The 22,054-nt window shown below is 43.6% G+C and overlaps 1 protein-coding gene across 4 annotated transcripts in view; it reads left to right on the forward strand.

Annotated features, from left to right (window-relative positions):
• The window catches only part of PACS1 (phosphofurin acidic cluster sorting protein 1), a 141,887-nt gene that overhangs the window by 95,349 nt on the left and 24,484 nt on the right, over positions 1-22,054 (forward strand). For all 4 annotated transcript variants that reach the window (XM_066582469.1, XM_066582470.1, XM_066582472.1 and 1 more), the window contains 2 exons: positions 21,627-21,781; positions 21,925-22,035. In XM_066582469.1, coding sequence (XP_066438566.1) covers positions 21,627-21,781; positions 21,925-22,035 — 266 coding nt within the window. The remainder of the gene's footprint in view (positions 1-21,626; positions 21,782-21,924; positions 22,036-22,054) is intronic.

Here is a 22,054-nt window from a genome sequence, read left to right on the forward strand (position 1 = left end):
TCGTGATCGTTCCGTTCCATACAAATCGGAGGGATATTAGTTGGAGAGTCTTTAGTAGGTGGCCAGGTACTCGAATCGGGAGTGCTCGAAAGTAGTATAGTAGTTTAGGAAGGAGTGTCATTTTCAATGCGTTAACTCTTCCTATCCAAGAAATGTGATAGCGACTCCAGAAGTATCCTCATCTTACGGAGGAGAGGGATATAGTTTTGGCCATATATAGATACGTAATCGTTCGTTAGTTGGATGCCCAGGTAGCCCAAGGAGCCCGTCGCCCATTGGAAGGGGAAGTTCCCCTGGAGTGTGTTTAATGTTTCGGGGGGTAAAGTAAGATTGTATGCTTTTGATTTAGTTTGGTTAATGGTTAAACCCGATATTGACCCGAATCTGGATAACTCTTGCATAAGGTTAGGTAGGGAGATGTGGGGGGAAGTTATTAGCTTGAGTTTGTGATGAACTGAGGCTATTTCAATTCCTTTTATGTTTGTGTTTCGAATTTTGATGGCTAATGCTTCCATGGCCATGATAAAGAGTAAGGGGGATAGTGGGCAGCCCTGGCGAGTCCCCCGGTAGATCCGGAATGTATCCGAGCAAAAGCCTCGGTAGCGTACGGAGGCTTTAGGGTGAGTATATAGTGACCGGATCCAGGAGAGGAACCCGCCCGGGAGCCCCCAGTGTTCAAGGGTCGAGAACAGAAAGTCCCAACTCAGTGTGTCAAAAGCTTTGTTGATGTCGAGGGATAAGAGCATCGCTGGAATTTTTCGAGTCCTGCAAAGGTGTGTGAGGTGAGTGATTTCTTCTGATGCTGTCAGGGGCTTGTCGACCAGGGACGAAACCTACTTGGTCTCCTCCTATTATTGAGGGGAGGGCTGTGTTCAGGCGTTCCGCAAGAATTTTCGTAAGGATTTTTACGTCGACATTTATTAAAGATATGGGACGATAGTTTTGAATGTTTAGTGGGTCTTTATCTGGTTTCGGTATCATAGATATTGTGGCCAGTAGAGCTGTTTGGCCGACGTGGTTACCTTCCTTTATTGCATTGAAGTAGTTTACTAGGTGGGGGGTTAGGATTGGGGAAAATTTCTTATAGTATGGGGCGGAAAAGCCGTCTGGGCCTGGTCGTTTGCTGCTCTTAATTGTTTTGATGACGTTTATCACTTCTTCGTGGGTGATCTCAGAGGCTAAGTGTTCAAGAGTTGTTGTCTTTAGTCTGGGGAAGGATATTTCTTGTAGGTAAGAAGTAATTTCTTCTTGTGGGATGGCGTGTTGTTGGGAGTAAAGTTTCTTTAGAAATTTTTGAAACTCTTGAGTTATAGTAATTGGGTTGGCCGTTATTGTATTTTGGTTTGTGCGTAGTTTGTAGAATGATTTTGTGTCTGGTTGTGTACGTAGTCTACGTGCTAGTGGCGTAGTGGGTTTGTTGTTAAAGACGTAAAACCGTTGGCGTGACCATCGTAGTTTCCTTTCTATTATGTCTGTAAGGCAGAGGTCTAGTTCAGTTTTGGCGCGTGAGAGTGCCTGAAGTTTTTTTTTAGTTGGGTGTTTTTTGGCAGTTTCTTCTAATTGAGAGACTTGTTGTTCTAGTTTTTGTTGTAATGCTAGGCGTTCTCGTTTACGGCGTGCTGCCATTTGTATCAAATGGCCTCGTATGACTACTTTATGGGCCTCCCAGAGGGAGACAGGAGAGGAGACGGAAGGGCTGTTTATTTGGAAGTATTCTTCCATTTGTGGCCCTAGTAAGTTTATTATTTCGGGCATTGAGATAAGGGAGTCGTTAAGGGTCCAAGATGTGTTTGTGGGTTTAGACATTAGGGAATTGCAAGAGATGGACATTGGGCTGTGATCTGACCAGGGGACTGAAAGTATTTTTGATTGTGGTATTTGAGGCGTGAATGTGTCAGGAACCAGGATATGGTCTATTCTTCTATAAAGTGAGTGTGGGGCTGAAAAGTGTGTGTAGTCCTTTGTGGTTGGGTTTACTTCTCTCCAAATATCCACAAGGCGGTTTTGTTGGAGGAGGGATTTAAATTTATGGGAAATGGAGTGCTGGGGTATTAGTGATGGAGTTGGAAGAGTGGTGGAGTTCCTATCCAGATCCGGGTCAACTATACAGTTTGAGTCTCCGCAGAGAATGACAGTGCCTATTTTAATGCTTTCCACTATTTCAAATAGTTTTGTGAAGAATTGAATTTGCCTCGAGTTTGGGGCGTAGGAGACTAAGGTTGTTGGTACATCTTGAATAGAGCCTGTTAAGATTAAGTAACGGCCGTCAGTGTCCGCCGTTGTTGAGGAGTGTGAGAAAGGGACTGATCTGCTGAAGCAGATAGTTACTCCTTTTGTTTTAGTAGATGCATTTGCTGAATAAAATGTTGGGTATTGGGGGGATAGGTAGCGTGGTGCTGAATTGGTGGAAAAATGGGTTTCCTGTAAGCAGACTATATCTGCTCGTTTGGTCTTATAGTATCGAAATGCCTTTGAGCGTTTCTGAGGGGAGTTAAATCCTTGGACATTATGGGATATTATTTTTAAATCCATGGCAAATAGTGAGATTTATACCTAAAAAAAGCTGTCTCAGGGTCTCCACCCCACGGGAGAGGGGGTCGGGGGGGGGGGGGGGGAGAGAGATCATACAGGTAATGGCCAACTGTTGACATTTGTTTTAAGGGTTGTAGGCTTCGCTGTCTTAATGGCAGCATGCCGAAAGAGTCTCATATTTTCGGGTGGTTTTCAGAGGTGTAGCCACATCGACTCTGAGAACGGGTGGGTTATGAAGTAATAGTTCTTGGGGCGAGATGGTTCAAGTGGACCTAGTGGGAGGTTAGGGGGTGATGGTGTGGGAAGAGTGATATTACTAGATAAATAAAGTGGGGAGAAGGAGGAGGGGATTAATAAAAATAATAAAAAAAAAAAAAAGAGGGGGGGGGGCAGGAAAGGTAATTCACAGATATATTACGGTTACTTGCGTCTGTGCTTCATTTTCGTGGAGTCCTTGTCGGTCAGCTGCGTTGGTCTCAAGGGATTGTTGAATTCTTCCTCTTGTTTTCGGAGGTGGGCCTTGAGGATGATGGTGAGGCTGGTGGTAAGTCTGTGGAGTTCGGTTGTGGTGGTGGTTGTTGGATGTTAAAATCTTTAAAGCATCGTCGGGCTCCTTCTGGTGATAGTATCGTGTGTACTTTATCTTGGTAAGAGAAAGTCAATTTAAATGGAAATCCCCATCTATATTGTATTTTTTCTCTTTGTAGAATTTGTAGGTAGGGCTTAAGTGCTTTCCTTTTCGAGAGAGTTGAGGGAGCCAAATCTGGATATAGTTGGTAGTCGAATCCTTGGAAGACTAGTTTGTGGGAGGAACGAGCTGCGCACATTATTTGTTCCTTAGTGCGGTGAAAATGGAGCTTGAGCACTACGTCTCTGGGAGGCCCTTTAGGGTTTGGTGCTCTCAGGGCTCTATGGATTCTGTCGAATTCCAGTCTGTCGATTGGCATGTTGGGGCAGAGCTCTTGGAATAGTGCAGTTATTGTTGATTGAAAATCTTTTATCGATTCAGGGACTCCACGGATCCGTATATTATCGCGACGAGCTCTGTTTTCTACTTCTTCTAGTTTGTCATGTAGATAGTGAATTTCATCATGGAGCTGTTCTATGTCTTTTTCATGGGATTCAAGAACTACGGTGGCGTTGTCCATCCTATCTTCGAGGGCGATTGTTCTTTGGCTGAGTTCTCGAATTTCTCCAGAGAGCTTTGTTGTTATTTCTGAAGAGGTCTTGGACAGTTCTTTTTGTAGCAGTGATTCTATCTGAATTAAAAGATTTTCTGGGATATTGGGCATAGGGCTCGTTGTAGAGCTTCGGTTCGGATTTGGATCTCCGCTGTTTGGTTGTGATAAGTTTTGTGAATCCTCTATTGAAGAGCGGGAGTTTTCATCTGAGGAAGCAGAGATGTCTTGTGATTTTTAAGGTTTTTTTGTGCTCGTTTGTGGGGGTAGGGAATTTTTCCCCTGTCTGGTTTGTGTTTGCGTGGGGCGCATGATTGCGCTATTAATGGCTTTCTTCTCTCTCGTCTTTTTCTCTCTCACTCCCTCCCTTTCTGTTCAGGATGTTGGTGATGATTTTTGGGTCCACTTGACGGTTTAGCCACCGTGTAGAGTCTTGTGTGGCTAAGGGTGCATTAAAAGGAGGTCATCCTTTTTGCTCCTAAGTGTCTTATTTCTTCTTTCCTCCTTTTCTTTTCTCCTACTCCCTCTTTGTCACCCCCTCCTTCCAATGGGATGTGTGCAGCGCTCTGTTTGTGTAGCGTGTGTGGCGTTTGACGTTATTGCTGGAGTTAGGGAGGTCTTTGTATATAAGTTGTAGTGATTATGTGTCTTTTCTTCTGGCAGTGCTGTTCACGACCACTTGGTGGCAGCAGAGTCCAAATCTTGTGCTTTTCAGTATAGGACTGTTTGAGTAAAATGGATTTGTCTTGCGTTGTTGGTTGTTATCTCTGAGTTCAGGAGAGGTCGTTAATAGAGGTGGTGGGGGACTCCTGCTGTGGACCGTATGCAGAGTTCCTGTTGTAGTAGTAAAGTCCTCTAATCAGGGGGGGGGGGTTGGTTGTCCCAGGAGGTAATGTGTCTCTTAGCAGTTTGCCTTCTTAGATTTGTTGTGTTGTGGGCTCTGCTGTGTGGGGTGTAGCAGAGTTGAAAAGGGCTCACCCAAGTCGTTCTAGGAGTCCTATATCAGCTTTCAGCAGAGTTTGTTGCTGTGCCTTTACTGTAGAGTGTTGCTCCTTTGTAAAGTCGGGGTATTCACACGGCTTACAGAAGCGCCTCCGCCCGCGGAGGGGGGGGGTTAATGGCGTCTTCGTCTCTGACAAGGGGCCAGGGGGTCAGTGGCTTAGTTGTTATTGCTTGTAGGGTGATATTCTGTCCCCACTGATTATCTTAACCGTGAGGCTAGAGTAGTGTCCCTGGCTCTGCCGTCAGCCGAGAGTCGCGGGAGAGCAGGCTCCAGAGGCGCGCGCCGCCTCACCGGCCTTGTACAGTCGTCGGGGCTCCCGCCGCCGGTTGTATGGAAGATGCGGTGTGCAAGCGGGCGTTGTCTGCTCCGTAGAGGTCGGTAGCAGTTGCCCGGCGGACCCCGCTGTTGGTTTAGGGAGCGCGGACACTTTTTCCCGCCGTCAGCGGCGTGACGTGGTCTGCAGGCTGCAACAAGCCGCCGGCTTTTTCCTCCTCTCCGCTGGTGTCTCGTCTACCGGTCGTCTTCTCAGACTGCTCTCGGTGTTCCGGTGAGTAGCTGTTTGCTCTGTGGTGGGAGTTTAGTTGTCTGGGGTGACTGGATGGTTCGGGTATCTCACTTTGTGCAGGAGCTCTGGTGAAACACGTCCGCCATGAAGGAAAGTCTGGACACGCTTCGGGTTTCATTCCCTTTTATAGAATTAAATTAAAACTTCAACGCGTTTCCCCGTGAATGTCACGGATCATCAGGAAGTGAGTATTTCAGGAATGCACCAAAAAAAAGCGCATAAAATGCTACCCACGAGAGGCAGATTGTGTGGGCAGTGCTGCGTGCAGCTTAGCAAAGATAAACTGACCGTACGATGGAGGAGCATATAGGGTAGGGGGTTAGTATATACCATAGAGGGAGTTTACTATGCCAGCCCAGTATTGTAAAACACAGTGCTTAGTAATAAGGAGGGATTATTGGATGGATTCACCAGGGTTCCAGATTCCCTGCTCAATCAGCAAAAATATGTCACTGGGGTTCTTAGGCGGCATAGAAAAATGGAGCTATGTCGCTCGTCATCGATCTTAATGACAGGGCAATAGCCCCTAGATATGCTCGCAAACAATGCGAGAAAGTGACGCCTTAGAATCCCGCTAGCAATAGAGCAATCGCCCACAGAGAAACTCATAGGGGGTGTAGTCATTAGGAGCCCAATTGCATATAGCGTAGATACGCTCCTCGCAAGCCCAATTGCATATAGCGTAGATATGCTGCTCACAAGAGTGCTAGCACCCACTCTAGAGGTAGAGCGTTCTATAGTTACTATTTAAGTTGAGCCATTGCTACAAGATCCCCCATCCCATCTTTTGCCCTGCTCAAGATGAAAATAACAAAGTGCTCATAGCCCTGATGGTGGACATAAAGCATTACCTGTCTCATGGTGTCCAAAGGTATTTAAGGTGTTCCAGCCCCACTCCTGGGTGGAACTCAAGATAAGGTTCCTCCTCTAATTAACAATGTAAACACTGGTGAAAATAGTAATCAGTGTTATCATATTAAACACTACCATGTTGACCTTGCTCAAGCCGATTAGCATAATCATGTCCTGTCCAGCAATTTAGTGTATTCGTATCTTCAGTGTGTTAAATGACTTAGCCACTGAAGGTGTTGAAATGTATTGCCGTAGTAACCCATTGGGGCTGTGATCGCAATGACCCACCTCTGTCTTATCTGATTGGATCTCCCGTCAAAACCAGCCCCTTTGGGGAGTGGTTGACGTCAGGTTGGAGTCTGAGGTCGTGGCCGAGCGCTGACGCCGCATCACGCGGCGCGCCGATGATGTAAAATTCGGCCGGTGCTTGCTGGTGATGCGTGCTATAAGGTGGAGGTGCTGCTATGCAGCAAAGGGGAGCGGCCAGAGGCAGCGCATGCCCTTAGTGTCATAGTGCCCATAAATAGTGGTTGTGGCCATCTTTACTAAGGGCATAGTGTAAAGTAATGGAATGGCTATTCAGATGCCCTAAGGGTGAACGTTTTACATTAAATGATGTCCAAAGTAGTAAACTGGGCTGCATAAGGTGACATGAGGTGGATTTGAAGGATATTCATCAAAGTAGCTGATTTCCAAAAACTCGAATTGCTGTGAAGGTATAACTTCATCAAATTCGACAATTCGGTATTTAGTGAATAGGTGTCATGTGGGGCAATATTGGTAAAAAGAATATGTGTCTCAATATATGCCCACTCTCGTATCGTATCTCAATGTATGAGGAGGAGAATATACTAGGGGTGGAGGGTACATCAGAGGAAACAAATTGTAAATTCTCATTTAAGCCTTTAGGGTGCACAGTTTCTAGTTTAAAGATCCAGGATGCCTCCTTCTGTAACAGAAGCGGGTCGAAATCACCCCCTCTGTTATCCCTTTTGAGGAGTTCAATCCCCTGCACTTTCAGGTATTCTGGGTCTCCATTATGCTTGTCCAAAACATGGTTGGCAACCGGAGTATTCTCTTTTCTGCGGATATTGCCCATATGGGCTAGAATCCGTCTTCTTAATTGTTGTTTGGTTTTCCCAACGTATTGTTTGGTGCAAGAACACGTAATAAGGTATACCACGTTTTGAGTTTGGCAATTGATGAAATCCCTGATGGTGTATTTTTCATTGGTACTTGTGGACATGAAGATGTTGCCTTGATGGATAAAGCAACAAGTGGCACAATCTGTGTATGGAAACATGCCGTTAGGTTTCTGACTTCCTAGCCAGTTAGTTCGTGATCTCTCTGGTTTAAAATGGCTCTTAACCACATGATTCCGAATGTTGCGGCCTCTCCTGTATGTGACACTAGGGTGCCTGGGAAGGAACGATTCTAGATCTTTGTCCTTGAGTAACACATTCCAATATTTATATAATATTGATCTCACTTCGGAGTGGCAGGTGTCATATGTACCAATAATCCTCAGTGTGTCGGTGCCCGGTCTATTGTTCGGGATCCGTAGATGTGCTCTATTTTGTGCCCTCGCATGATTTTGGGCGTCATTGATCACCTCAATTGGGTATTTTCGATCTTAGAATCTTCTCTTTAGTTTTAGTTCTTCATCAGTATATGAAACTGTGTCGGAACAGTTTCTGCGAAGCCGCAGGAACTGCCCCTTCGGTATTCCTTTTTTCAAAGCATATGGGTGATAACTATCCCACATAAGGAGACTGTTCGTTGCGGTTGATTTACGAAAAAGATTAGTTGAAATAGAGCCATCTTCGTTTAGGGTGATCCTTACATCTAGGAATTCAGTTCCGGTATTACTGATAGTACAGGTGAATCTCAGATTGAGTTCATTCCGGTTCAGGTGATCCACAGACATCTGGAAATCATCCTGACTGCCTGTCCACAAAATCAGGATGTCGTCGATGTATCTCAACCAGGTTAAAATACATCGCGACCATACAGTATACTCCTCGCTGAAGACAACCTTTTCCTCCCACCAGCCCAGGTAGAGATTGGTGTATGATGGGGCACATGATGTCCCCATCGCCGTGCCCCTGAGCTGGTGGAAGTACTCAGCGTTGAAGATGAAATAGTTGTGGGTCAGCACAAATTTGAGAAGGTCCAGCACAAATTGGCTCTGTAATCTATGATGTAAACCCATTTGGGACAAAAAATGACTGGCCGCTTGGAGGCCACCCTGGTGTAGTATAGCGCTGTAGAGCGCTTCCACATCCAGGGTGGAAATCAGCGTGCCTTGGGGTACGTGAATACTCTCTAATGTCTAAGGAGGTCCATTGTGTCCCTGATGTAAGAGGGAAGTGCTGTCACGAATGGGTGAAGAAATTCGTCTATGTATATACTCGCATTTTTGGTTAAATTACCTATCCCAGAAATGATCGGACGACTTTTAAGGGGTTCTAATCCCTTATGGATTTTAGGTAATGTATAGAAAGTTGCCGTTCTTGGAGTCCGAGGGGTTAGGAACTTTAATTCCGCCTCGTTGTTGCAACCATTTGTTATACCTTCAGCAAGGAGCATTTGTAATGCTTGTAGGAACATAGATGTCCGATTGGCCTTCAAAATTTTATACGTGTCCTTGTCTTGCAAAATGGAAGTGCACATATTGATGTATTGTAGGTTGTCCAGAATCACTATGTTGCCTCCCTTGTCAGACATTTTTATGGTGATACTATCATTACTTTCTAGCCCTTTTAATGCTTTGAGTTCGGCCGGGGTCATATTGCTTGGAACTCCCTTTTTGGGATGGAGTTCTTTAAGCTCTCTCAGGACAAGTTCCTCGAATATTTCGATTTCTGGGCAGTGTATTTGTGGAGGGTTTGTTTTATTTGGTTGTTTTAATTCCGTATATTGTTGTGGAACCTCACTTTCAGTTTGTTACTTTGGATTTCCTTGCCACAGCTGAATATTGAAGAAAATTAAAAGTAATTTTGAGTTTTACATGGACTGAGTGAGCTACTGTGTCCTCGCCAACCCCACTCCCAGGCAGACATGGCCACAATACATACACAGTGGGTATTAAAACGCTGCACACCCCTGTTAAAATGACATGCTTTTGTCATGTTAAAAAATGTACAAAATTGAGTCACTTTAGATATATTTCCACCCTCAGGTAGAACCAATGCATTCCCTATGGTGTGTTCACATGTCCGTGTTTTACAGGTGCTTGCCTGTAAAGATAGAACATGCGTGCACTATAGGAAATGCATGCATTGTCTTCAATGGAGCCGCGGCTGCTGCCAGAAGCTCCATTGAAAACAATGGTCTGCCGCAACCCCTGAATTGTTTTTCAGGGAAGATTTTTACATAGAAGCTCTTCTCTGAAAAACAAGAATTTTGGTGTAAAAAAACAAACAAAAAAACTTACCTGTCCGCCGCTACCGTGTCCCCGCGGGGATGAAGAACACATCTGCCGCATGTGGCAGATTTTTCCTTCATCGCCGCAAGGAAAAAGAATTCCCTGCTGCGCTTGCCACATCTGTAACAGATGCAGCAAAGGAATTCTTCATCCCTGCGGGGAATAAAGAATTACCTACCATGGCTGTCACAGATGACAGCTGCGGTAGGGGATTCAGCTGCCGGCATCTTGTTATTGTTTTTCAGGGAAGGGCTTTAAATATAAGCCCTTCCCTGAAAAACAAGAAAAAATGGTGATACAAATTTAAAAAAAACAAAAAACTTTGCTTTCTTCAGCTGCCGTGGTTCAGCCGTGTCCAGCTGTCTCTACTCCTGCACTGCTCTGAGGAGAATTCAGCAGGCGGGGATTTAAAATCCCCTCCTGCTGAATGGGTTGCCTCTGATTGTCTAAACACTGTAACCAAACAGAGGCAGCTCTCAGCTATTAAATGACAGCTGAGAGCTGCCTCTGAATGGCTGAGCACTGTGACCAATCAGAGGCAGCACTCACCCATTCATGAATGGGTGAGTGCTGCCTCTGATTGGCTGAGCGCAGGGACCAATCAGAGGCAGCTCTCAGCTATTGAATGACAGCATTCAATAGCTGAGAGCTGCCTCTGATTGATCAGTGTTCAGCCAATCAGAGGCAGCCCGTTCAGCAGGCTGGGATTTTAAATCCCCGCCTGCTGAATACTCCTTAGAGCAGTGCAGGAGAAGAGCCGCCTGGACGCGGCTAAGCCCCGGCAGCTAAAGAAAGGTGAGTTTTTGTTTTTTTAATTTTTATCACCATTTTTTCTTGTTTTTCAGGATGCCGGCAGCTGGATCCCCTACCGCAGCTGTCATCTGTGACAGCTGTTGTAGGGAATTCTTTATTCCCTGCAGGAATGAAGAATTCCTTCGCTGCATCTGTCACAGATGTGGCAGGTGGTGCAGCAGGGAACTATTTTTCCTCGCGTGGATGCAGAAAAAATCTGCAGCATGCGGCGGACAGGTAAGTTTTTTTTTTAGTTTTTTTTTTTGGTGGTTTTTTTATTTATTTTTTTTACACTAAAATTCTTGTTTTTAAGGGAAGAGCATATATGTAAAGCTCTTCCCCGAAAAACACTTCAGGGGTGCCAGCAGACCATTGCCTTTGATGGAGCCGCCGGCAGCAGCCGCAGCTCCATTGAAGGCAATGCACGGATCTGCATGCACGCGTGTTTTTGCGCGTACATAGGTGCGCACCTAGGTACACACAAAAACATGCTCATGTGAAGCCACCCTCAATGTTGACCCATTATCTGTGCAAAACTGCTTTGTTGATGTACCCTTTGACTGTATGACAGTATTCAGTCTGTTTGGGTAGGTGACATCATGGCAAATCTTGACTTGGCAATCTTTGCCCACTCTTCCTTGCAAAAGCGCCCCAAATCTGTCAGATTGCGATGGCACCTTGTGCGTACAGCCCTCTTCAAGTCAACCCACAGATTTTCAAAGGGATTCAGGTCTGGGCTCTCCCAGGGCCATTCCAAAACGTGTTTTTGTTCTCTGGTAAAGATCTTCTTATGTTGATTTGGACGTATGCTTAGGTCATTGTCGTGCTGAAAGGTGAAATTCCTCCTCATCTTCTTAGCAGAGGCCTGAAGGTTTTGTGCCAAAATGGACTGATATTTGGAACTGTTCATAATTCCATAATTCTCGTGCTGCGGAATAAGTTGGCAATATACAAATAAAATTTATTATTATTATTAATTCCCTCCACTTTGACTAAAGCTCCAGTTCCAGCAGAAAAAAATACAGCTCCAAAGCATAATGTTGCCTACACCATGCTTCACTTTGAATATGATGATCTTTGGTGATGTAGGTGATCTACCTTCTGGAGTGATGGTTAAAAAGTTCAACCTTGGTCTTTTCAGACCATAACATATTCTCACACATGCTTTTGGCTTCCTGCACACGGGCATATTTGCATTGCAAAGTCTGCTGCGCAAATACAGCCTTATAGAATTCAATGGCAGAACGCCATTTCATCTCCACAAGCGGAAATCGATTGCGATTTTCTGCTCACAGAGAAGAAATCACAGCATGCTGCGAGTTTGTGCGGGTTTACCATGGCCGGCTATCATTGATGTCAATGGAAGCTGTCCGTCCCACGGCACTTCCGCGGTGAGCACTGCGGAAGCATCGCAGGATATGTGTCAACCCCAAGCGCCAGTGGCTACTGCGCATGTGTGAAGGAGTGTCGGTGGGCACATCTGCAGCGCTCGCAGAAGACGCCAGACAGGTACACGGGGGTCACCGGCCGGGTCGAACTCCGCTGCGGGAATCCTGCATGTGGGGTCCGACCCGCCTGTGTGCAGGAAGCCTTTGGCAGACTTGATGAAGGTTTTGGCAAAACAGTCGGCCTTGATTGTTTTTCTTTGCTAGAAAATTCATGCAGTTGTTTAAATGTTGCTGTAGGCCTTTTTACAGACTCCATTCACTGCGTACTATGCACGTGTAATATGCAATGTGTGAGCTTGCCCTAAGTCTTATGAGCATAAATGTCCATATCTTGAAAAATGCAAATCTTTCTAAATTTTCTCAAAATTTTTAGATGCCTATTTTATAAATAAAGACAAAACATGTCAACCAAAATTTACCACTAACATAAAGTACAATGGGGCAAATTTACTATACAAATTCTGCCTTTAAAATGTCTTACATGATTATTGCCACATTTACTTTCTGTTTTAGACATTTTTCTGACTCTCTAAAAAAGGAACATGACCTAAATTGTGCCGAATTTCAGAAAATTCAGTAGTGGTTGCCAATGGAAGCGTAATCTTGCAAGTGAGGTTGGAAAGATCATGCGGCTATTGACAGCTGTGGCTTGACAGACTCTCATCCACAAGCCGATACCTGTTACGTGGAAACGCTCCCTTAGACAGTATTAGTAAGTGCCTCAATGTCTTGTGAATAAGTAATCTCAATCATTTGGATAAGTAAAAGCATTCTAAAGATTTGGTACATAAAATGAGCCATGTCAGAATTGAAAAATCAGGCTATGTCCACAAGTTTATTTTATTTTTTAATTGTAGATTTTTTTTTACTGTTCTTTGGTTTACATGATTATAGGGTTTGTCATCTTGCTAGAGTTGCTGGAGATATTTAGAGATATGCACGGACCATGGTAAAGTCCCCTGGAGCAAACAACGAGTCATAACTGACGTCACATCGTAAGGCCGCCTGCACACGGGCGGAAATCCTGCGGCGGTATTTTCCGCGGGATTTCCGCCACTGAAAGTCTGCATAGGAGTGCATTACAATACGCACTCCTATGCAGACGGCCGCGGTTTGGTTGCGCGAGATCTCGCGCGGCAAACATACCGCGGCATGTCCTATTTTTGTGCGGGACTCGCACTCACCCGGCCGCCGGCTCCGGTCTGCGCATGCGCCGGCTGCGCGGCAGCCGGCACATGAAAGAGCCGGGGCCGCCAGGCGCGGGTGAGTACACGCTTGTCACTGCAGGCTCTCGGGTCGTGTCCCGCAGCGAGAATTCTCGCCGCCGGATCCGACCCGCTCGTCTGCAGGCGGCCTAACATTTTCTCGGCAGACTGTTTTTGTGGGGTGGATTGCCATTGCCTTCCCCAGTCATTTCTTTACCCCCCAGCAAGCTGGCTACTCATTTTACTGACCTCGGAAGGATGGAAGGCTGAGTCAACCTTCAGCCGGCTACCTGACCCAAGTGGGGATTGAACCACCAACCTTTAGGTTGTGAGTGAGCGTTTAGAAGTGCGTTTCTGCTGCCTTAATACTCTGCTCTCTACACGGGGCCCTCCTATGGAGCATAGGAGCATGTAAATGGGAGATGTTCATTGACTTTTATGGGGGAGTGTTGCAGGCATGCTTTGTGATATGTACAGCAGAGGTTAGTGTGCAGGAAGGCCCAAGAGGTGACGAGTAATTTTCCAATGATACATTCACTTTAAGATACTGCATTAGTTTGAATACTGCAAAAGAAGACATGGAAAAGGGGCTATTCATTTTCCACAAAACCAAGCCAGGCACATGATATATAATGAGTAGCATATCTATATATATATAAAGACGAAAGCCCTCACTGATTGACTGACTGACTGACTCGCCAAAAGTTCTCCAACTTCCCAATGTCGTAGAAACATGAATTTTGGCACAAGCATAGAATATCTCCAAAATAGGAAAAGTAATTGGGTCCCAACTCGATTATTCAATTCTTGTGGAAAAGAATTAGCGTAGAAATTTAACGTACATAATCTAAATCTCTCACTTCCCAATGTCATAGAAACTTAAAATTTGGCATGGGCATTGAATATGTCATAAATAGGAAAAGTTAATAGGTCCCAACTTGATTATTCAATTCTATGCGCAAAAGAATTATCATCCAAATTTTACGTACAGAATCTAATTCTCTCACTTCCCGGTGTCAAAGAAACTCGAAATTTGGCACGAGCATTGATTATGTCATAAGTAGGAAAAGCTAATGGGTCCCAACTCGATTAGTCAATTCTATGCGCAAAAGAATTAGCGTCCAAATTTTACGTACGGAATATAATTTTCTCACTTTCCGGTATCATAGAAATGTGAAATTTGGCACGAGCATTGATTATGTCATAAATAGGAAAAGTTAATGGGTCCCAACTCGATTATTCAATTCTATGTGCAAAAGAATTAGCATCCAAATTTTACGTACAGAATGTAATTTTCTCACTTTCCGGTATCATAGAAACGTGAAATTTGGCACGAGCATTGATTTATGTCATAAATAGGAAAAGTTTATGGGTCCCAACTCGATTATTTAATTCTAGCGCAAAAGAATTAGCGTTGAAATTTTAAGTACATAATCTAAATCTCTCACTTCCCAATGTCATAGAAACATGAAATTTGCCATAAGCATTGAATATGTCATAAATAGGAAAAGTTAATGGGTCCCAACTCGATTATTCAATTCTAGCGCAAAAGAACTAGCGTCCAAATTTTACACATGGAATGTAATTCTCTCACTTCTTGGTGTCATAGAAACATGAAATTTGGAACGGGCATTGATTATGTCATAAATAGGAAAAGTTAATAGGTCCCACCTCGATTGTTCAATTCTAAGCGCAAAAGAATTAGCGTCCACATTTTACGTACGAAATCTAATTCTCTCACTTGATGTCATCTATATATATAAAATTGAATGTATGCGTGTCTGTCTGTCTGTCTGCGTGTCTGTCTGTTTGTCCTTTATGCGCTGCTACACCATTCATCCGATCGTCATGAAACTTTGGGAAGTTGTTGAGTACACTCCTGGGAAGATTATAGGCATAGTACAACTATCCTATGATAAATGGCGCGCGTGCGAGCGTCATCGACAGTTACGCCCCCCCACGTAGATCGTTCGATTTCCATCATTGCCAATAATTCTCTCACTTCCCGATAGCGTAGAAGCATGAAATTTGGCAAGAGCATTGATTATATCACAAATAGGAAAAGCTAATGGGTCCCAACTCGATTATTCAATTCTAAGTGCCAAAGAATTAGCGTCCAAATTTTACGTATGGAATCTAATTCACTTTCCAATGTCATAGAAACTTGAAATTTGGCACGAGCATTTATTATGTCATAAATAGGAAAAGGTAATGGGTCCCAACTCGATTATCCAATTCTAAGCGCCAAAGAATTAGCGTCCAAATTTTACATACGGAATCTAATTCCATCACTTCCCAATGTCATAGAAACTTGAAATTTGGCACGAGCAATGATTATGTCATAAAAAGAAAACGTTATTGGGTCCCAACTCAATTATTTAACTATAAGCGCTAAAGAATTAGCATCCAAATTTTACGTACGGAATCTAATTTTCTCGCTTCCCAATGTCATAGAAACTTGAAATTTGGCACGAGCATTGATTATGACATAAATAGGAAAAGTTAATGGGTCCCAACTCGAATTTTCAATTCTAAGTGCCAAAGAATTAACGTCCAAATTTTACGTACGGAATCTAATTCTCTCCCTTCCCAATGTCATAGAAACTTGAAATTTGGCACGAGCAATGATTATGTCATAAATAGGAAAAGTTAATGGGTCCCAACTCAATTATTTAACTATAAGCGCTAAAGAATTAGCATCCAAATTTTACGTACGGAATCTAATTTTCTCACATCCTGATGTCATAGAAACACGAAATCTGGCATTAGCATTGATTATGTCATAAATAGGAAAAGTTAATGGGTTCCAACTCGATTATTTAACTATAAGAGCTAAAGAATTAGCATCCAAATTTTACGTAGTACGGAATCTCATTCTCTCACTTCACGATGTAATTTGGCATGAGCATTGATTATGTCATAAATAGGAAAAGTTAATGGGTCCCAACTCGAATATTCAATTCTAAGCGCAAAAGAATTAGCATCCAAATTTTACGTACGGAATCTAATTCTCTCACTTCCCAATGTCATAGAAACTTGAAATTTGGCACGAGCATTAATTATGTCAAAAATAGGAAAAGCTAATAGGTCCCAACTTGGTAATTCATTTCTAGCGCAAAAGAATTAGCATCCAAATTTTATGTACAGAATCTAATTCTCTCACTTCCTGATGTCATCTATGTATATATAAATGAATGTCTGTCCGTTATGCATTACTACACCATTCATCCAATCACCATGAAACTTTGGGAAGTTTTTGAGTACACTTCTGGGAAGATTACTGGCATAGCACAACTATCCTATGATAGGTGGCGGGCGTGCGAGCATCGTCGACAGTTATGCCCCCCAGACAAAGATCGTTTGATTTCCATCTCAAGCACGAAAGCAAAAGGCATTACAAGCAAGCGTGTTCAACTACAAAATGATACATCCGCCGAACGTTTCGCTTGACAATTGCTGCATATTGAGAATGCTGAGGTAAATTAAAGCTTTGCTGTGATTGGTTGCTATTTCTTATACTGCTGAGGAAACATGAAAGCTGTGCTATAACTGGTTGCTATATATTACACTGCTGAGGCAACATGAAAGCTTTGCTGTGATTGGTTGCTACTTCTTATACTACTGAGGTTACATGAAAGCTGCGCTGCGATTGGTTGTTATATATTATACCTCTGAGGTAACTTGATAGCTGCGCTGTGATTGGTTGTTATCTAGATATTTAAAAACGAATATGTATGTATGTATGTCTGTCTTCGCAGCAACGCACGACGGGTAAGCTAGTTTTATATAAAGAAAACGTTGCATAGTTACCTGCCCGTGGTGTTTCCTGGGTAACGCAGAGAACTATGCAAAATGGTGAACATATGTTTTTCCCAGTATCTAAAGTAACCACGACTTCATAAGATTTTCCGTGTGACCACCAGATAAACACCAGTACCAAATTAACTCGGGCGAAGCCGGGTATATCAGCTAGTTCATTCATAAAGTTTGTATTGTGCAGGGCCTGTTGTGAGAATAGTTCATGACTTGAGGTGTGTCATGGGGGTTTGCATGCAATCTGAATCACTTAACATTTTTTGGTTTACTCAGAAAAGTTAATTTAATTCATTTTCTTTAGGACCAAATGGACCCTTCAGCTGTAGTTTTTTTATCGCATTGTAGAAGGGAAGAAGGACATTAACCCCTTAGTGACCAAGCCTGTTTGCGCCTTAATGACCAGGCCACATTTTGGAAATCTGACGTGTACTTTAACATAGAATAGCTCCGTAAAGGTTTTGCATATCCAAGTGATTCTGACATTGTTTTTTCACCACATATCGTACTTCATTTAGGTGGTGAAAATAGTCCGATATAATTTGTGTATATTTATTAAAAATCGCCAATATTGGGAAAATTTTGTAAAAAATATCGTTTGTTTCACATTTTCAATTGTAATATATCAAATATGTGCAAACATACTGTACAAACTTCTGCTAAGATATATCTTTCCATCTATTTACTTTATTCTGAATGCACATTTGAAAAACTTATATTTTTTAAATCATTTAGGAGATGTACAAATTTAACATTACTTTTCAGCATTTTGAGGAACACTTTATTTTCCTGCACCAAGCCAAGATAGCAAAGGCTCATAGGTGTCAGAATAATAGATACCCCCAGAAATGAAAAACTACACCCCTTAATGTATTCACTGAGGGGTGTCATGAGTATTTTGACCCCACAGTTTTTTTCCAGGAATTAATTAAATTTAGAGGAGAAAAATTCAAATTTCATATTTTTGCAAATATGTCATTTTAAAGACATATTTTTTTCTATAGTTTACATGAAAATGAGGATTTGCACCCCAAAATGGATCCCCCTGTTTGTCCTGTGTTCAAAAATATACCCAATGTGGCCCTAATCTTATATCTGAGTGCACAACGGGGCCAAAAATGAAAGGAGTAGTCAGTGTCTTCAGAACAGAAATTTTGCTTGAAGGCGTTTTAGGCCCCATAGCACACATGTAGAGTTCTTGAGCGCCCAAAACCATAGAAAACCCCCACAAATGACCCTATTTTGAAAACTATACCCCTTACAAAATTTATCTAGGGGTGTACTGCCCATTTTGACCCCACGGTTTTTGAATGAATTCAAGCAAAGCAAAAGGAAAAAATTGTGATTTTTGTTTTTTTTGGCAATTTTGTCATTTTAAGAACAGCATTTATATGTCTGCTGTACAAAAAAAGACTTGCACCCCAAAATTGATACCCCTGTTTGTGCTGTTTTCAGAAATGTACCCATTGTGGCCCTAATCTTATGTCTGGATGCACAACAGTGCCCAAATTGAAAGGAGCAGTCGGTGGCTTTTAGAACATAAATTTTGCTTGAAGGCCTTTTATGCCCCATAGCACACTTGTAGAGTTCTTGAGCGCCCAAAACAATAGAGAACCCCCACAAATGACCTCATTTTAAAAACTAAACCCCTTAACGCGTTCATCTAGGGGTGTACTGTGTATTTTAACCGTACGATTTTTGAATAGATCTAAGCAAAGCAGTAGGAAAAAATTACAATTTTCATTTTTTGGGCAATTGCGTCAATTTAAAAACAGTTTTTTGGGTACAGCACACATATAAATGAAGACTTTCACCCCAAAATGGATACCCCTGTTTGTCCCGTGTTCAGAAACATACCCATTGTGGCCCTAATCTACTCATAGGACACATGGCTTGGCCTATAATGAAAGGAACACCTGTTGGATTTCAGGGTACAACTGAATAAATTCCAGGTCCCATCGCCCACTTATAGAACCATTAAGTGGCTAAAACGATAAGTAACCCCCTCAAATGACCCCATTTTGAAAACTAGACCCCTTAACAAAATTATCTAGGGTTATACTGTGTATTTTGACCCCACATTATTTGACTGAATCTTATCAAAGCAGAAGGAAAAAAAATTGCGATTTTCAATTTTGTTGAGAATTTTTTCAATTTAAAAAGTTTTTTGTGTACAGAGTACATATGAATGAAGATGTCTACCCCAAAATGGATACCCCCGTTTGTCCCGAGTTCAGAAACATACCCATTGTGGCCCTAATCTACTTACAGGACACATGGCTAGGCCTATAATGAAAGGAACACCCGTTGGATTTCAGGGTACAACTGAATAAATTCCAGGCCCCATCGCCCACTTATAGAGCTATTGGGTGGCCAAAACGATAAGGAACCCCCTCAAATGACCCCATTTTGAAAACTAGACCCCTTAACAAATTCATCTAGGGGTGTACTACGTATTTTGACCCCACAGTATTTGAATGAATCTAAGCAAAGCAGAAGGAAAAAATTACGATTTTCAATGTTTTTGGCAATTTTTTCAATTTAAAAACAGTTTTTTTTGTACAGAGCAAGAAGATTTTAAGTTTCCTGGGCTCCCCGACTCCTGCGCATGTGTCCGGCATGTGCAGCGGTCGCATGTGCAGAATCCGGGTAAGTTCACGGAGGAGGATCGCGTCGGGGTGCAAATACGGAGGCCTCTGGTAAGAAGTTTCATCTCCTCTCACCCATCGCATCGGTGAGGGGAGATGAAACTTCAATTTTTTAAAAAACTTTTACGTGATCGCCATTATCCATTGTATAACGGCGAACACGTGACCAGGAACCGCTCACCGCGGCCCCCCGTGAAATCTCCAGGCTCTTGGCTCAGTTTTGTAGCCAGGAGCAGGGAGAATTTCAATTATCCTGGCAATTCATAGCTTTTGCGCATGCGTCCGCCATTTTGGCGACGGGAGTGTGCGCAGAAGCTGGGGTAAGGTCCGCGGATAAATCCGGGGGCCTTATGTACGTACTTTCATCCTCTCTCACAGATATGATCCGTGAGGGGAGATAAAATGTACGCTTTTTAAACTTTTTTTTTTAAACTTTTTAAAACTTTTTTTTTTACTTTACATGATCACCGTTATCCATTGGATAACGGTGATCATTTCCCCGGTATAATCTCTCTGCTCCTGGCTACACATGGCAGCCAGGAGCAGAGGGATTTTGAATTTCCCGGGGCTCGAGGCCCTCTGCGCACGTGCCCGATGTCAATCATCGGGCGCTCATGCGCAGAGGGGGACTTCGGGCCCCCGGAACACCGGGGACATCGGCTGACCTGAGGTAAGTATTTTCACCTCTCCTCATGGATTGTATCCATGAGGGGAGGTGAAACTTGTACTTTTTTTTAGCTTTTGTAAACTTTTTCATGGTCGCCGCTATCCATTGGATAGCGCCGATCACGGGGCCGGGGACCGCTCACCGCGGCCCCCGGTAACATCTCCTGTTTTCCGGCTACCTTCAGGAGCTGGGAGCCAGAAGATTTTGAATTTGCTCGGGGCTCCCGGGCTTCTGCGCATGCGTGTGACGTCATCGTCAGCAGAAGAGCGGCGGCGGGTCCGGGAGGACTCCGTCACCGCAGAAGACCCCGGAAAAGGCGGGTGAGTAATTTCAGCTGCCCTGATGAATCCGATCCAGGGCAGCTGAATCTTTAACTTTTTTTGTACTTTTTGTAACTTTTATGCGATCGGCGCAATGGGGAGGGGGGTCCCCGCAGCCCGGGATGACAGCTCCATGCTGTCGGCTACCTGCGGGCACCGACCGCATGGAGCTGTCACGTCCATAGCCCACGGGGCTTTATTCTCTGTATGTTTTTACCTCCTCAGAGAATAAAGCCCACATGGGCAGGACGTAAAAAGGCATTGGGCTGGTCGTTAAGGGGTTAAGTATGCTTTTACACAGGAAGGAATTAGTCTGACCAGACATTTCTGCGTCACAGTATTATCACTATGGGGCTTGAATTCCGCATTCATTAAAGTTTGTGCATCTTTACTTCAAAACTGCAAGATTAAGTTCCACAGTGGAAAAGCTTTCTGCTACGGAATCAAGGACATCTTGCGGGATAGTTTTTGCGGATTTCTAATCTACAGGAGATGTAATTCGGCAATTAAAGTCTGCTAAAAAAGGCAGAATATTGCACTAATTGACAAAATCCGAAGTCGCTGTTCCCTGCGGACAATTCTGTACCACGTGTAAGCACCTTTAGGTTGCTTGTCCACGGGCGTTGCGGTATCCTGCGGCAAATCTCCGCCTCGGGAGCTGCCACCCAGGAGCAGGGGCCAGCAGACGGATCTCCGTGGTTAGCCTATGTGACAGATAGGCTGACAGTGGAGAATCGCTATGATTCTTAGCTCGTGGACTGGGTGGCTGTGCTTTCCATAGCAGCACTATGGAAAGCGCGCATTGTGTTTCCCGCGGCTGTCCGCGTCATGTGACGCGGTGGGCGTGTCATGTGACGTGGCCGCGTGCCACATGACGCTGCAGCGTCACGCCGAAGCATCATGCGGGAGCGAGGACGCTGGATCCGCAGGTAAGTTTGGGGGTCTCTGGGGGGGCGCTGTGACGGGCTCCGCCGCGGAATTCCGCAGCGTAGCCCGTCACGGCCGTGTGCAGCCGGCCTTAGGCTTTATTACTTGCATATAAATTTAACCAAGGTCTTAGAGTATTTCATGTCTCCTAGTAATACTTTATTTTCTTTAAATAGATTTATGAAGATGTTGTGTTAGAACTAAACAAGATATTTTATATTTCACAACATTGTGTTATTTGTTTTTCAGCTGTCATATGGCACCAGGACCACCACGCCCTTTAAAAGCTGTGTGTGTGGGAGGACACACCTTTCTCAGTTTTCTGCTTGGAGCATATGTTACAAACCTAGCAGGACGAACCCCTGACTGGTTGGGGTACCTGCGCTTCCTGTTAGTTCCTCTAGGTGCGTGAATTGATTTCATATGGACCATCGCATATGAGAATATCACATTCAGTATGATCATATGTCAGTGATTTCATAAGCCTTCTTTTTGGTGGATAGTATTTTATCTTTTTTTGTGTTTTACATTTATTATTTTCCTGCAGGGTCTCATCCTGTATGCAAATATGTATCTTCTTTGGATTCTCGTTATGCATCTTTGTTCTTTGATTCTTCCTGGAGAGAGTTGTTCAGTAAATCTGAGGTTCCATCTGTCGGTAAGTTGGTGGATTTTTA

Source organism: Eleutherodactylus coqui, chromosome 11, assembly GCF_035609145.1.
Source record: "Eleutherodactylus coqui strain aEleCoq1 chromosome 11, aEleCoq1.hap1, whole genome shotgun sequence".
Classification (NCBI taxonomy): domain Eukaryota; kingdom Metazoa; phylum Chordata; class Amphibia; order Anura; family Eleutherodactylidae; genus Eleutherodactylus; species Eleutherodactylus coqui.